Genomic DNA, 17,056 nt, shown 5'->3' with positions numbered 1-17,056 from the left:
TATGACAGTTTATTGGCATATAACAATTTACAAGGGTCCCTGTTGCATTATACATCACACTGAGTAAGAATCGTTTAGCCATCTACATTCATTTTTATTGGGTAATATTTTTTCATGAATTATTTTAATTCCCAATACCTGATTTTAACTGTGACAAAGGGGAACCATAATAACTCCTTAATAGGCTTCAATTGGGAAAAACATATTTTGCTCTTTATATTAAAATTCATAGGATGTTCAGAGTTATACACCGCTAAGGACTGAGTCATGGTCTTACACAGCTTTCTTAAATCCCTTCTGGAAAAATCCTTTGGTTTTCATTTTCTTTCTCTACATACTGTTAATGCAGGTATCGAATTATTATTTTCTGGCACTTGCAAACAAGTATTTTTCACCAGAGGAACCATACAGCTTTTACAAAATGACTTGAGCATGAAATCATGGCATAAAAAAATACATACTGATTACTTTTTATATGGGTAGCTCTAGAAATAGGTAACATCCACAATAGCATTTTACTGCAGAATTATCATAATCAGCCTGTTCAATCCTGTTTTCTCAATTTTAAGAGAATGGAAATAACCAAATCACATATACATTTGGGTTAAAGCAATTACCTTTTCTTCTTAGGGCTTATCTGGCTTTATTCCCACTGCCTATCAGTTTCTCAGTGAATTCCCTTTTTTCTACTGTCTTAAGTAGAAAAGCAAAACTGCACACTTAGTAATGCACTGAGATTCAGTGTCTAGCCAAATAGCTACAGAGCTATTAAATAGCCAAATTTAGTTGTATAAAACTAAATATCCATAAAAAATTTTCCTAGGTTAGAGATCAAATCCATTTTCCTTTAGCATGTAATTTAGTACTATTCTGACTAGATTATGCTCTGCTTAATGCAACATATATCTGCTTAGACAATACTTCCTCTGCTCTAATAACAATTTTAGATAGATCAAAAAAAAAAAGGAGCTATCATGCAACACTAAATATTTTAGGGTCACACTCATGACATGTAGAGCTTGTTTTCATTTTCTCACAATCAGATCTTATTAGCAAATGCCCCTGAGGTGCTAGAAGCTTTGCAAATCTGATACCAAAGATGAGAAGATGGCTCTTCTCAAGTTTACACTAACAGAATAAGCATTATACCCACTGAATGCAAACATACTAATTCAACTGAATTAACTAAAAATTTAACTAATATATGCTCATAAAGCACCATGACAACTTGAAAATTGCTATTTTAGATTTTCATCTAAGAGCTATCAACAAAAGTTATTCACATTTGAAAAATTATCAATAAATTCTAGAATCCTTGCGAAGAAAAAAAAAGCAAATTTACAAACTGCCACTGAAATAAGGGGGAGAAGAAGTCAAGGTAGAGCAAGGTTGCAGCAGTTTTTCTGTCAACATTTTATTAATGACTGAAAATCAAGAACACTATATTAACAATATGTTCTGCTTTTTTCCTTTTAACTAGATTACAACCTAACGTTTTAACTGTCCAAAAGTTCAAATAAATACTTAAATTATGAAATCAGGCACATTTTAATATATCATGTTATTTTGCAGGATAAATCCTTTCATACCAACACCAGTATTACAGTATTACAATAGAGTTTGCTGTTTCTGTGGGTTTTTTTTTTGGTAAGACATTCTGTAGGAATGGTGTTTTCATTTGCAATGGTATTATGTATTACAAACCAATTTAAATTTACTCTCTGAAAGAATAGCTGATACCTAAGACCATGACTCAAACTTTCAATTAAGAAGACACAGAGAACACTGAATTTTGAACCCAAATGAATGCTCCCAAGAAACTTTTTTGTAAGACAGTTTGCTCTCAATAAAAATAAATTTCTTAATTCTATTTAATGAGTAGCTTGTTTAATGACAAAGCTTTTTTCTTCCTTAAACATTTGCTGAAATGTTAAACTATTTTACCAAAGTAACTTTTCTTGGTAATTAGTCACCCTATAGTGTAGTGTGCTTGAATTAAAGAAATGTTAAACATTAAAGATGTATAGTTAAAATATTTAGTGTGGTCTCTATAAACAATTTCTGTTCAGATATTTGTATGTAGAGCTAACGTTTATACTTCAGGATAAACATTAACAAACAGGGAGGGGAGAGAATCAGAACTTTCACAGAGCTGTACTTGACCATATCTTATAGACAAAGCAGAAATACAATGCATGTAACAAAAACAGTAAAAGTATTTTTTTAAAAGTTGATAGTTACAAATATGGTACGTAACAATTTTCTACTTTATTTCAGTACAATTTTCAACATACAGTCTACTATTTTTCAAGATATTTGAAGACTTAAAAACAAAATTTCTATAGACTAGTTGCAAACAGTAAAATTTAAGTAAAATGCTTACATTCTTATTTGAAAACAAAAATAAGGTAAAAAAAATGGTGGGTGCAAGTTCTGCTCTCTGTTGCAATCTCACTTCCGATTTACTATTCCTAAAAACAACAACAAAAAAAAAAATTATAATTAGCAAAGGTATGAGATAGGATCAACAATCATTACTGTTCCTAAAAATGCCCAGAGAACACATACAAAATACAATGTGTTGCTGGCTATCTAGTAGTAATTTCCTACCTTTTCTTCTTTGCGTCTGTCCTTCTTTTCTTCATTGTTTTCCAAAGTTTCTTCTTCATCTTCAACAATTCCATCCCCTTGGTATTTGTCATGAGTCCATTTTGGACTGCTACCTGATTTTTTGAAGTTAAAACGTCCTCTGCCACGTTGAAAAGTACCACGACCTCTTCCTCTTTTGGCCCAATAATCCACACCATCATCTCTGTCATCATGCTACAGAAAGGGTAAGAACATTATCACTAAAATTTTTTGAAGAATTTCTTTAAAAGAAAATATTACCAACTAAAAGATGGTAAGAATTACATAGTACCATAATTTAAAATCCTACTGAGATTTCAATCTAGGTAATTAATTATACATCTTCAGAACTAGAGAACCTAATATGCCAATCATGCTAACATAATCCTTCACAGTATCCTCAACCTTCTTGCTCTCCCACCTGTAGCAATTCTAGACACACCTGAATTTTTCTTAATTAAAAACTGTTCCTTAGGGGCTGGAGCAATAGCACAGTAGGTAGGGTGCACACAGCCAACCCAGGTTGGATTTCCAACATCCCATATGGTCCCACAAGCACCTCCAGGAGTAATTCCTGAGTGCAGAGCCAGAGTAACCCCTGTGCATCGCGGGGTACAACCCAAAAAGGGGGTGGGGGGGAGAAGGGGAACTATTTCTTTAATCAAAACAATCTACAAAGTTGAAAATTGAGAATAACTGATTTTGCAAATAAGGAGTTTATCTTAAAATACCAAATAAATCAATACTCCCTAAAATTTAGTTACTGCCCACCTCAATTTATATAAACTATAACTGCAACATACCAAAGTCTTTTTTAAGAAAAAAAAGGATCATGCAATATCTGCACATTCTATGGAATATTGGTAGTGATCAATTATTTAAGACACAAATTTTTTCAATTATGTGTAAAAGGATCTTTTACAAAAGGGCATACTGTGCATATTATATATATTACCGATAAGCCTCCTGTTATCAAGACTATGAAAGAACACTAACCAATTTCTAATAATCTCCATCTAACCAAAGTTCACTAGATCAGAGTATGGTATCCACAGAAAATATCAATGTTTGTATAAATTGCAATATGTCAAAAGATTTCAACTACAAACTGTTGCTTGTCTACCCCTGAAATTAGATTCTGTCCCCCTTTCATTATGAGCACAACCAACTCTGTAGTTTATACTGTTTGTTGTACTTAAACATTATTTCAAAAATAACCAGCAAACTGCATGACTTTATTTCCTCACTTTTAAAGAGAGAGTTTTGAGGGAACAGTTAAATATCTGTAAAAATGCCCACTTAGGTATCTGATAAACAAGTTCTCAATGTACAGGGCAATATTTATAGAGTACTTGCTAAGAAAATGGCGCTATTCTGAAGTCTTCCATAAACTTACTCATCTAATTCCAACAATAACTACGATAGTATTATTAACATTTTCAGTGATAAAATGAGTCACAGAGATGGGGCCAGAACAGTAGTATAGCAGGTATGGTGCTTGCCTTGCACAAAGCCAACCCTGGTATTTCATATGGTCGCCCACCAGGAGTAACCTGTAAGCACTGCTGGGAGTGGCTCAAAAAACAAAAACAAAATGAAACAAAAAAAAGAGTCAGAGAGCTTAAGTGACTTGTCAAAAGGCCACAGTTAACCCTTTCTGCTATCCTATGACCATCAGTAGACTTCCCAGGCAGTAAATGATAACCATTAAGGCATTAAGAGTTAAGAAAAACAAATTACTGGTAACGTTGATACGCATTAAATTAGTAGTTTTAAATCCTTTTCTCAAACAGGCTCAGCTTTAAGATTACAAAGGTATCCTGGCAGTTACCAGTGACAGTCTGATGATAAAACACTTTCTTAGATCAAGTATTAATCCTTATTATAATTTTAATTATCAGATGGTAAAGTACAAGTGCTACTAGATATAGCTAGAAATATGTTAGGCCACTTTAGAACCAAGATCTTCTGAATCTTCGTGTTTTATCTACACAGAACGAAGCTTCAAAGGGGTAATTTACTTCAACCTCTAAAACAATTTCCTCAGCAAAGATTTTTGCTTCCTTGGGAAACAATTCAACAATGAGCATTTGCCACTTCCTCGCTTTTTTATTTTTGTTCCAATTCTTCATAATATTCAGCCCTCCAGAGAATTTCAGGTTCTTAAACTATTCTATCCTGGAGAATTAATCCAACTTTGCAAAAATCTGTATTTCACATGAAAATGAATTTAGCATACTAGAGGATAATTTTTTTTAAAAAAAAAAAGGTTACTCCTGGAGAAATCATCTGGTGCTCTTTTCAGAAACCTGGCTCTAAAGCCCAATTAGAAGGGATTCAAACACTCCTGGTAAGCCATAATTTTGGTCAAGCTGCTCACTCTCTGTACCTCAGTCATTTACATATGTAGAAACGGACTACTGGTCCTCAAATTTATTTTTAAACCTAAAACAAGTTTTTAATTTCCCCCTTTATTTAAACGCCCTGGTCTACAAAGTTCTTCATTATACATTTGTTACAGGCATTTATTATTGCAACAGCAATTCCAACAGTGAAATCCTTCCTTCTACCACTGTCCCCATTTCCCCAACCCCCAAAGTCTGCCCTATGGGCTGGAGCGATAGCACAGCAATAGGGCGTTTGCCTTGCACGCAGCCAACATGGCCGACCCGAGTTCGATTCCTCCGCCCCTCTCGGAGAGCCCAGCAAGCTACCGAGAGTATCTCGCCCGCACGGCAGAGCCTGGTAAGCTACCTGTGATGTACTCGATATGCCAAACACAGAAACAACAAAGTCTCCAATGGAGACATTACTGGGCCCGTTCGAGCAAATCGATGAACAACGGGAGGACAGTGACAGTGAAAGTCTGCCCCATTAGCAGGCACAAAAATACTGCTTGTTACAATTAAATGGCTAATGAAATTTTCAAAAATTACTCCAGTAAAACAAAAGTTGTGTAAATGTATCTTATCATGGGATTATTAAGTTCTTGTCTGAAGGTTTTCAGCCGTTCCTTGCTAGCTGAGCCTCCTGTGTTTAAAGTTCTTGTTTACTGAGCTTCAGCTGGTTTCTATTTACTCTATTTTAGTGTGCATCCAACTGAGGTATTACAAAGAATTTGGAGGTGTGTGTGGCCAGAAGGGCTTACTAGGCAGCAGTTGTGATATATATTATATATGTGGCTGCAGGGCTTCCAGAAGTGGGGGGGCACCCTCCCCTACTCTTTATTAAAGAGTTCTCAGCCTGAAGACCCATGTAGCTGGAATTTTTGCCAGCTTGGCATCTCTGCAGCTTAGTCAGAAGGCAGCAGAGCTGGGCAACTGAAAGGCTCAGGAGGCAGCTGTGGGGTTTGACTGCTACTGTTGGGGCTTCAGCAAAGCAGGCACCCAGGCACCGCCTCCTGAGGGTGCCTCATAGTGTTCTGGCAGGAGACTAGACCCCTCCCCCCAGGTTTTAATGGATTGCTGATCTCTTCCAAGATTTAACTGTGAAATCTATAAAGCTGGGCTGATGTATGAGCTTACATGGCAGTGGTTGTGGACATAGGAGTAGCTATAAGGGAGTTACGGAGGCTGCCCATCCCTGCTCGAATTTAATTCTTCGTTAAAGTGGACAAATAGGGGCTACAGTGGGTAGGGCACTCACATTTCATTCAGCTGACCTGTGTTGGAACACCACCCAAAGTGATTTGAGTGCAGAGTCAGGTGCACCCAAAAAAAGATAAAAATAAGTAACAGTATATAAATTTTAACTTGGTTATATTTTTTAAATTAACATATCCTTCTTTACTAAAAAGCTGCTTGTTATTTTGTGCATTTTAGGTTGCTGGTTGCCACCTATCCTACCTATTCAGGGATAGGGAGAAAGAAATTGTGGGATAATGGTGGAGAGTTCCTGATTAACTGGGGGTGTGCATGGTGTCGAAATATAGAAGTTACTTTTTCTGTTTTGGGGTCACGCCCTGGAGTGATCAGGCCTCACTCCTGGCTATCCTCGGAAAATCACTCCTGGTGATCAAACCCAGGTCAGGCACATTTAAGTGCCCAGTCCACTGTACTCTCCTCTTCAGCACCCCCCCCCCAAAGTATTGAGCTAAAAATATTATAAATTATGATACCTCAAAAAATGTTTTAAATGTTAAGGCTAATTTTAAAATGATTGTTTCAATTTTTCTTTTTTTGCTTTTTGGGTCACAGCCAGCGATGCTCAGGGGTTATTCCTGGCTCTGCACTGAGGAATCACTCCTGGCGGTGCTTGGGGGACCATATGGGATGCCGGGGATTGAACCCAGGTCGGCCACGTGCAAGGCAAACGCCCTACCCACTGTGCTATCACTCCGGCGCCTGATTGTTTCAATTTAAGGTCCAAACTGTTGATATGATATTCGAGTGTCATAGAAAAATGAAGTCATCTAAATGACATTTTGTGTAAAATGTGGTAAAACAACTATAATTTATTTGCTTACCGCTCATTTTCCTGATTTTCGACCCTTCATTTAGCCTAAATTTCTGGCAAAATACTATACCCAATTGTTACCTCACACTTCAAGAAAGACTTCTGAATCTCTTCTGAGTGGGTAGTTCCATTACCTATTCTCTCTAGAGTTTCATCAACTATCCACTACACATCACCACTTGATTTAGCGTGGCACTTTACAAAACTTAAATCTTTCCTTCACCAGCATTCCCTATCTGCAGAGATTCCTCTTCCTCATTACTAACACCCAATTAGAAGAGAGAACGTCTGAATACGTCCTAATAAATATTAACTTTTCTAAAATCTGGTCCCTTAGTTCAAACTCCCATCCACAAGTTTTGTTCCCATCCACAAGTTTCTTTAAAATCTAGCACAAAAGGTCCAGTCCAATGTATTAAAACAGTGGTCTTCTACAACTTGGCTCCCGCAATTTTCCAAACTTAAAACACATCACCTATAGAAGTACTAGAGTACACTGTACTTGTACGTATCGTTCCTACTCTGGCAATTCACCTACCCTCCCCTTGAAAATTTAAGCCCAAGAATGAAGCCAAGCTCTTCAACATAGTCACACCAATCATACTCCCTCTGAGAAAACATACTTAGAATGTTTTTCTTCATTATTAGTTTCCTACATCAATAATTCAAATCTTATTTACATTTCTGTTCTTAGTAACTACTATAGCAGCAGTCTGTTTAATACATGCATTCTTAAAGCAAAAAGCAAACGAATCAGTTAAAATTGTAACAAAATTCACTTTCCAAGCTGTCAACTCAGGCAAACGCAAAAAGCAAATTTTTTTTCCTCAGAGAAGCACTACTGAGCATGTAGCATGTACTGCATATTATACATAAAGAACTCTGCAAAATCTTACAGATTTTGGTTGGTCATCAAAATAACCATAAACAGGTATATGAAAATTACAATTTTGGTACTAGCCACTCTCCTCCAAACAACTGATTCAAAATGCACCTTAACCTTAAACTCATGAGTATTAAGGATATTCGTGTATTCCAGTATATTTATAGCAATGATACAATTGTTAAATCTCATACTAATTTAACAGTACTCTAATTTAACAGTACTATTTAATCCTTTATTCAAGAATTGTCTTCAGAAATATTACTTCCCTTTGTGAAGTTATGACAAATTATTGCTTTTGATAATAATTTTGGTATTTTCTTAATTTATGTGTGTAATGCCCCTCTCGGAGAGCCAGGCAAGCTATCGAGTAGCCTGCTCGCACGGAAAAGCCTGGCAAGCTACCCGTGATGTACTGGACATACCAAAAACAGTAACAAGTCTCACAGTGGAGACGTTACTGGGCCCGCTCAAGCAAATTGTTGGAATAACGGGAGGACAGTGCTACATGTGTGCACTGAAGGATAAACTTCTACCCTGTGACAAACTGTAAAAAACTTCCATCTTACCTATATATTTATTAGGACCCATCTTCCCTAGCTTTCGCCCTTGGAAAACTACCTAACAAGACTACCTCATATGCATCACAAGTATCATAAAGTTAATTTATCTAGTAACTTTACAAATTTTTTACCTTCCTTAATTTCCAATTAAATTTAACCCCACCTTTCTGAGCTCTATAACCTAGTAATGATAAAAAGTAAATCTTAATGAGAAACTTTCACAACTGACAGTGTCATAGATAAATGTGAAACATGTTTTATGAATGTGGCTATCAAATAAAGTTATATTGGGGTAAGTTGGTTTTTTTTTCCCACTCTGAGCAGATTATGGGTGATATCATAAAGTAAAACAAGGGAAAAAAAACCCACATTTTCAAAACTTGCAATCTGGGTAATGAGTTTTTTTAAAGGTTTCCTGCATTATGGTGAAATATTCTCATAGTACCAGCTACTTGTACTCAAATGTATTCACCCAGTAAGCTTTGAAAATTAATGCAAACCAAATAAACACAGATTTCTAACACCCACCAAGAAGTACTTCTTGCTCTTTGGGGTATATTCTGGATCCCATTCCTCTTCCTTCGGTCTCTTTTGAAAAGTAGTATTTGAGTTGTTTGGACCAGTATTTGTCCCAGCAAAAACTCCTCTGGCTCTTCCTCTGCCTCTAATTCGAAACTGATTAACATTAACAAAATTGTTTAGTAATGCAATCAAAAAGTATTTTAGTTACATGCAAACTCTAATTTTACTGCAGTAACAAATATGTTCTCTATTTTCCTAAATCTCACTTTAATAGCCTTTGAAGATTATTAAAAAGGCCATTTTTATTATTTTTATTTTATCATAGGCAAAAGTTTCAACCTACCAAAGTTGAACAGGGTAAGAAGAAATGCAATTAACGTGTTAAAACAGCACATTTGATGGCCTGCAGTTATTTTAAAATTATCACTTTTGTTCTTTTTCCTGTTACTAATTAGAAGTGTTAATTCCTTTGAATTACCACAGGATCCCAGTGATCAACTACACACCCATCCCGTTTTAACAAAGCCCTTCACTACTTGCTGAATTGAACTAGTAAGTGAACTCTACTGATGACACCAGAAAGAATGCTCCCTCAAGGTTAAAACCTAAATTTAAAAATTAAAAGATTCAAGATGTACTATTATGAAGTCACTGCGTAAATAACCGTAACAAGTTTTATGGTTACTATATGCTATGAGAAATTATTCTAAGACTAACATACATACAAAATAGGCCTTGAATATAGCCGCAATAAATGAGTGTAAGGATTTTAATTTTCATAGACTTTCTTATTGGGGGTGAATAATCTTTCAAGCTGTGCACCTGGGGCCAATCCTAGTGATTCTCAGCCAACTAAGCCAAATGGTTCAATGCTTATAGATGTGAGCTCCAATGCTAGGACTATAGGGGCCTCCCTAAGAGTGCTTTGAGGATCTTCAGGGCCACACCTGATCCTGACAGTATTCAGAGCCTCCAGGATTCTATATCCAGCAAGACTTGGGTAATCAGGTAGTAGCAGGTGATAGCTGGCATCAAGTGCATAGATGAACCTGAGTCCTCTATTTCCCCAGCAGCATATATGAAGAATTGTCCTAGTATGTTATCTTTTTTAAAAAATTAATGAACAAAAGAAGTGGGTCCCCATCATTTCCCTTGACTCTTGGGTTCTTAAAGCAGTATGAACAGTTACTGTTCCCAAAAATAAGTTGTTTAAAGATGCTTTTACATCTAAAATATGAAATTACGGGGAAAAAATTTACTTAGTACTGTGTACAACAAATCATCCCATATGCAGCTCCTACTCTTCAGATCCCCTCAGTGCCATTTCTACATTAATTGTAACACTTAGAGTATTATTTCATTCTAAATATTTCATTCTAAAGACTACTCTGACTATAGTAATATTGTCACATATAACGATAAGTCACCTTACTTCCCTTATATGTCCTTTCAAACTTCTAAAAATAATTCTATTACTTACGAAGGTTCCTCGTGGTCGGCTAACTCCTGCAAAGCCTGAGTATTCTTTCAATTCATGGTGGGTTTTAAATTCTTCTTCTCGTTCCTTCTTACTCTCTTTTTCTTCTCGAGAACTGGGAGAAGAAGGTGATGCTGAAGAGGATGAAGATCGAGAATGATCCTGCTCTCTACTTTTATGTTTACTGCAAAATAAAGAAAGAAAACAAAAGAATATGTGCTATTTTTAAAAAAGATAAAACCCTGCTGAATCTTGTCAAAAGAACTACCCCAACTGAAATTTTATATAACTAAAATAATTGGGTGTTAATGACACAGTCTGTTTCCATTCTCCTCCAATATTTGTTTTACATCACTACATGAAAGATACTATGTGGCCTGCCAGTTAGAAACTAGCAGTCTGGAAACCAAAAATAAGATTCAGTTCTTCAATATTTATCTTATGTTTTTGTTGTTGGTATTATTTTAAAGGAAGGAAAAGGAGAGTAGGAAAAGTAAGAATAATTTTAAGGCCAAGTTTCAAAATGACTGCAGTTTGTATACCTTGGACAAGAACAGTTGGTATGATTTGGGCCATAACACCGTTATAGAAATGAAAAGCATATGACATACAAATACAAGTAGTAATTAAAAGAACACAAGTAAAAATCCACCATTTACCTAATGAATAGCAAGAACAACGATTATCTATGATTCTTAGCATTTCTCTTATTTGACTCTATGATGATCAATTTATGATTCTAATGCAACACCCGGAAAAGTCATACCTGATAAAATTCTTACCACTGCTAACAGTATCCATGGAAAAATTACTTTGAAAGACTAATACACATTGGTATTTCATATAAACTAGTCTTTCCTCCCCCCAAGTCTCCCATGTTAAACCACTAGATATCAGTTTAAAATTCTTGTACTCTGGGTGTTATGAGTTGAAAAAGTGCGGAATCAAGCATAACGAACCAAAGTTCTTACACAAACTGTTTCTAGAAATGCACTGCATTGAAGTCCAACCTCCTGATGTAGCCTGGATAATAGGACACATTAATTTGTCATTTTTTTTTTCAGTGTTAGCTTGCTATTCCAAAGTTTTTGTCCTCATCCACCATAAGCCGTGTAAAAGACAAATACATTTTTGCTGTAAAACAAATAATTTTAATTGTTTAAATTTAAACATTCGATTACACAGTCAAAATTGAAAGCAATTAAGCTGACAATTATTAAAGGCTAATTAGAAGCTAAAACCTAAGGCAGACAGTTTTGACAATTACCTGTCTTCTTTGTAAGATTTGTATTCTTTGTAATCTTTTGGAGCTTTGTCCTGCTTTCTTGATCCACTGGATTCCCTGGAGCCCTTGGAATCCCCCCGTTCTTTACTTCTTTCTTTTCTCCGACGATCAATGTCATGTCGAAGATCAGCAGAATCACACCTTAATTTTTTATCTCCCTAGAAAAGACAGACGTGAAATACACATTTCAGGGGATATAGAAAAAAAAAACATACACAGCAAAATTTTATGCCATTTTCTAAATTGGCATCTTATTGTCAGAAGAGGTTAAATATTAACATACTAAATCCGTATTTTTAAAAGGTACTTTTATCAAGCATTTGTGTGCAAGTGCCAACAGAACTAATAAAGTTAATAAAAAGCTAACTGTATTGAAACTGTCAGATTTCTGCTCAAAGCAATCCATAATAAACTTGTGCATATCAAAACGGTATTTTTTTCATCACCACTCATCCTTTTCCAAATGTCATTATTTGTAACAGTTGAACAATGATAGAAGTTATAATCTATAGTTGTGGATACCCTTCTGCCTATTATGGGAGCCTAAAAAAACAATCCTCATTATTTAAACCTCATTTTACGCTATTTCAAGTAAGTTGACCATCCCAATAAGAAAAAAACCACTTAAAAGAATTCTATGGTTTCCAGAACATGCACGTGGAATAAGATTAATGAGAACAACTGAATTTGAATAATAGTAAAAACAAAGTCAGAAAGATATTATTCCCAATCCTGTACTCTGTATTTGGGGCCATATACTGCCCTTTCTCAATTCAGGTATTGCAACGGACATTAGTTTAACTGGGTCACAATTCACCTCCTTCTTGTTCCATTGCCTTTTCAAATACTATATAATTTAGGAAGATGGAAAGAGGCATCTAGGAATGAAGAAAAATTATACATCAGTAAGATGCTAAGCAATGTGGACATCCTTGCTAGTATTCAATAATAAAAGTACTTAACCCGGGAAGTCTAGCTATAAGCATTCATTAAAATGAGAGTAAGTTTATCTCCCAATGCTAGCAACTACTCACCTAGTTTTTCTTAAAAACAGAAAATGTAATCAAGAACAAAAGACTTGCTACTTCACTCAGATATTTTAAAGCCCGCAAGTAGTAAGATAAGTACTTTAAGACTCCAGCTATGTATACAACGCATTAACACATCTACGCTAATTACCCACTGACATAGGAAAATGAAGGGGAAAAAAATCATATCCACTTGTCATTTCTATCACTAATCACTATTATCGCTCCTTCAGATCAAAATCTGGCCTGAATAATGAGAAGCTAGATAGATGCTTCGCCCAAATATAGACTAAATTATTGGTAAAACAAAACTGACCAACACTGAACCCAAGGTATTTAAAGCAAAACTTAATTTTTCCTCAATCTTTATTCTTTAATAAATATGCCCATGCAAATTTGCCCATGTGGTTACATTCTAAGATCTAAAGTCCCTATCAAGTTCAGAGCATGCCATATTTTTTTTTTAAAAATCACACAAAATTGTCAACATTTTCCTAATATCTAGTTATTAAATACCTCATCAAAACACAAGTAGTCCTACTTTTCTAATTTGAAACCCAAACCTTCAAGAAACTAATTTCTTGGTACTACTGAGACAGCACAATTTGAACTGGCAATTTATAGTACTTTCAAGTCTCCTTACCTTTATATTAAAGAAAGATCTGTACCCATTCTCTTTCCACCCATTTCCACTATAATTTTATGGACTAATCTCGCTTACCTAGAAAATTATCTGATTTCAAGAACTCCCCTTAACAAGTAATTTCCACTGACAGAACTTCCTCTATATTACTCATTCAGTCTTTCTGAAGTTTAAAAAGCCATTTCACACCAATCCACAAATATTACTATACAAAGCTTTTAATCCAATGGTTCATTAGTAAATCAAAACTTAGATTTCTTAGATCAGATCAAAAATGCCCAGTAGCATAGATTACTTTTTGATCTCTGTGAAGAACCCAGGGACACTAATTTGAGTACATAAAATCATGATTTATTCACTCTGGCTCATCTCTATCATCTCAAAATTAATTAATCTCTAATCTATTTTATAATCTTTACTTTTATAATTGTCCTCATCTGACCCAAGATTCTTCGTCTAAAAACCAATTTCATACTGTTTTTTTATAAACTACTCTAGGTGTAACTTATGATCAATTGCAACGCCTGCTTCATTTGTTAGGAAGGAAAACTACATACCATTACCATGTATACTGTATTTTGTAAATTTGAAAAACGTAAATAATTTGCTAGAATCATACTCAATAAGCATCATTATCTAAACTGAACTTAATTTGAAAAATTATGTTCATTCAAAATTTACCTTTTGACTTTCTTCTTTAAAAACTCTTTCTTCCCCTGCTAAACGGGTATGCTTCCTCAGGGCACTTGGAGAGATGTCAATTCTCCTTAATAGAAAATAAGGTCCATTGTAGTTACATTAACTTAATGGCATTTTTTTTAATGCTCCTAACTGTATAAAGGAAATGCCAAAATTATTTTTCTCCTAAGCTATTAATTGAGCACAGTAAGGTTAGTATTCAAGCTCCTAATAAAAGTTTAAGATTTACTGAAAATAAAATGTTTGAACCAGATTTTTGTGGTTTCTAAAAGAATCTAATTTTATTTTTTAATAACCTCAAACTTATTCCAATCACCAAAACCATAAATACTGGGCCTGAGATTATAGCTCAAGATATAGAGCACAGACAGCATACAGAAAGGCCCGAGTTCTATTCCAGAAACTAAAGAGTCCGTAAGCCTGGCCAGTATCATTAGAAAGGTTGACCAACCCCTAGTCCTTTATCGTTAAAAAAGTAAAGCTTTCACTAAATTAAATATAACCACTTTAATTAATCATCAATTATAATAAACTATGAACACACAGTTTTTTTATAACTAATTTTACATATAGACTCCTTTATTCTTTTTCTTGCCTTTGAGAACGTAGTGTCAACTGCAACTTCCCAGAGCTGCTTAGCAATCACTACAAAACACACCATTTATGTACTAATCATTGACTTAGGTATTTTAAAACACACTACCACCAACACCCTGCAAAAGAAAATGTTACCCTCATTTTGTAGATTGAAAAAAACAATGTTCAGAGATTATATAACTTGTTCATCACAACGAAATGATACAACTAAGCTAGGTTTAGAAAATAATTGACTCATTTCAACTGAAAGTCATGCTCTTCATTGAAACCAGTTCTATATCTCACCAAGCTTCTTCATTTTACACTTACTGGATAGCATTCAGCCTCACCCCAAAAGTCAGATTAAATTTATATCTTCATATTGAAAGTGATGACTAACATTTAAAATTAAAACTAAAACTAGTATAAGTTAAATATAAGCTAAAGAGTAAGTTATGAAATTATCAAGAAATATATAGAATTTGTTAACAGCAGATTTCCAGTATAAGGTAGTTTAAACACTATACAGTCCCTATCAAAACATCCGCCAAAAACATTCGCCAAGTTCTGATGAATAGTACACATACTATACCTGTGTATCTCAGGACTCTTTTGCCGAGTGCTATGCTCTTCAGTGGCTTTCTGATAGGACGTGAATCTCTCGTTTAGGGTCATTGAAGATGATTTGAAGTATTGTTCTGTTAATTTAGGAGAAATACTGCACAATTAGTTATATTTACTTTAAGGACTTTCAGTTGTGACAGAAGAGCATGTAGCAGGTGAAAAGAAAACAAAAATACTCAAAGAAACCTAGCAGAAGAGAACCAAAATTACAAAGATCTCCTACCCTTTTAATTTCTTGTACCTGCACAGGTGATGCAATATTTCTCCCAAATCTCTGCCTATATATAATCCAAGAATAGTTTCGAGTCTGTAATTCCATTTCAATAATGCACTACACTTCCCCAAACAAAAGAGAATACTATGTTAACTGTCCTACCTTCTCAGTCAACACGTAGATGCTTCAAATAATTTGCAGAAAACAAAAAAAATACTAAAATTACTACAGCTGGCTGTAATAAATGATGAACTCAAGTACTGTGCTGGCAACAAAAACTGAATTTAAGAAAAAACTGAATACCACCATTTCAATCAAGAAAGTATTTTTTCATTCAACATTCACTATTCAAAAAATCTGGCATCTTGGCAAACCTGACAGCACATGTAATAGTTGTCTTTCTTTTAACAATTTTATAATTAATACTATCAATACCGATTAGTTTTTAAACCAGTTCAAAATATGTTGTAAATGTAAAATAGACACGTAAAGTCATGAAATGTTACATTACGAAGCAAGCTATCTGCTTAACAGGTCAACATACATCTGTGTCAACTTACCGCCCAATATCCAGCAAATGTCTCATAACCAATCATTAAAACTTGAAACGGCCACTACAAGGGTAGTGCCTCAATCATAATTCCATGAAACCCAGGAATTTGAGCTAGCAACTCAGTTTTTATGCCATTTTTGCCAGGAAGACAGAAGATTCAACTTTGCCTGTATCTTTCAACAGCTATTTTACTTTGAAACATGGATTTTGCCATTTCAAAACATATTCCAGGACCTAGTTACAATGAAAAAGAAAACATCACTGGGCATTTTCAGCTCTGTATTAAGTAAGAGCTGTTCAGATCGGTTGCACAATACCAATAATGAAACATAACTACAGATTCTTTAAAAAATGAAAAAAAGTGGAAAAAATTTTTATCAAAACCTGATCTCAAAATTCAGCAATAACTGTAAAATACAGATAGGTCCCAAAAAGTTGAAAAAAAGGAAAACATTAACCGCCTTCATATTTTATGTACCACAATATGGTCATAAATTGGTTAAAACCTAGTTATAATCAACAAAATTGTTACATGCTTAATTACAGTAAAAAAGAAATTTTATTAGTCACTGTTTTGAAACATCAAATGCATAAAGAATAGCTTCTGACAAGTTTCAGCTACAATAAACTTGTGTCAAAACTTTTGCTTAAAAAAAAAAAAAATGGAAGACCAATTGCCAAGAAGACTGTCCTGTATAAGAACCTATTTCACAGTAAGGTGCCTTTTAAACAGAAAAACAAAACCTAATACCTAATTGCCCATAGTCATACCCTAAAGCCTCTGAAAGTAGCTACTGAAAATAGAATTCATGCTAAACAGTATGTGAAACACCCTTAACATCGATAGGACCTAAAAAATGAATTGTCACTACTATTCATTTTAACTTATTGATTTAACTTAAATTT

The 17,056-nt window shown here is 34.6% G+C and overlaps 1 protein-coding gene across 6 annotated transcripts in view; it reads right to left on the bottom strand.

The window, feature by feature from the left end:
- Positions 1-289: 289 nt before the first annotated feature.
- BCLAF1 (BCL2 associated transcription factor 1) overlaps positions 290-17,056 on the bottom strand; it is a 28,999-nt gene continuing 12,232 nt past the window's right edge. For 3 of the 6 annotated variants that reach the window (XM_056125908.1, XM_056125910.1, XM_056125909.1), the window contains 7 exons: positions 15,352-15,457; positions 14,166-14,250; positions 11,796-11,971; positions 10,532-10,712; positions 9,058-9,204; positions 2,611-2,823; positions 290-2,471 (listed from right to left, as the gene is read on the bottom strand). In XM_056125908.1, coding sequence (XP_055981883.1) covers positions 2,466-2,471; positions 2,611-2,823; positions 9,058-9,204; positions 10,532-10,712; positions 11,796-11,971; positions 14,166-14,250; positions 15,352-15,457 — 914 coding nt within the window. In that variant the 3' untranslated portion in view covers positions 290-2,465. Of the gene's footprint in view, positions 2,472-2,610; positions 2,824-9,057; positions 9,205-10,531; positions 10,713-11,499; positions 11,663-11,795; positions 11,972-14,165; positions 14,251-15,351; positions 15,458-17,056 lie in introns of those variants that run through there. The other 3 variants (XM_056125911.1, XM_056125912.1, XR_008794132.1) reach the window with 2 other exon arrangements.

Source organism: Sorex fumeus, unplaced genomic scaffold (assembly GCF_029834395.1).
Source record: "Sorex fumeus unplaced genomic scaffold, SorFum_2.1 ptg000061l, whole genome shotgun sequence".
NCBI lineage: Eukaryota > Metazoa > Chordata > Mammalia > Eulipotyphla > Soricidae > Sorex > Sorex fumeus.
The sequence above is the reverse complement of the archived record's forward strand: the minus strand, read 5'-3'. Positions and strand labels throughout refer to the sequence as shown.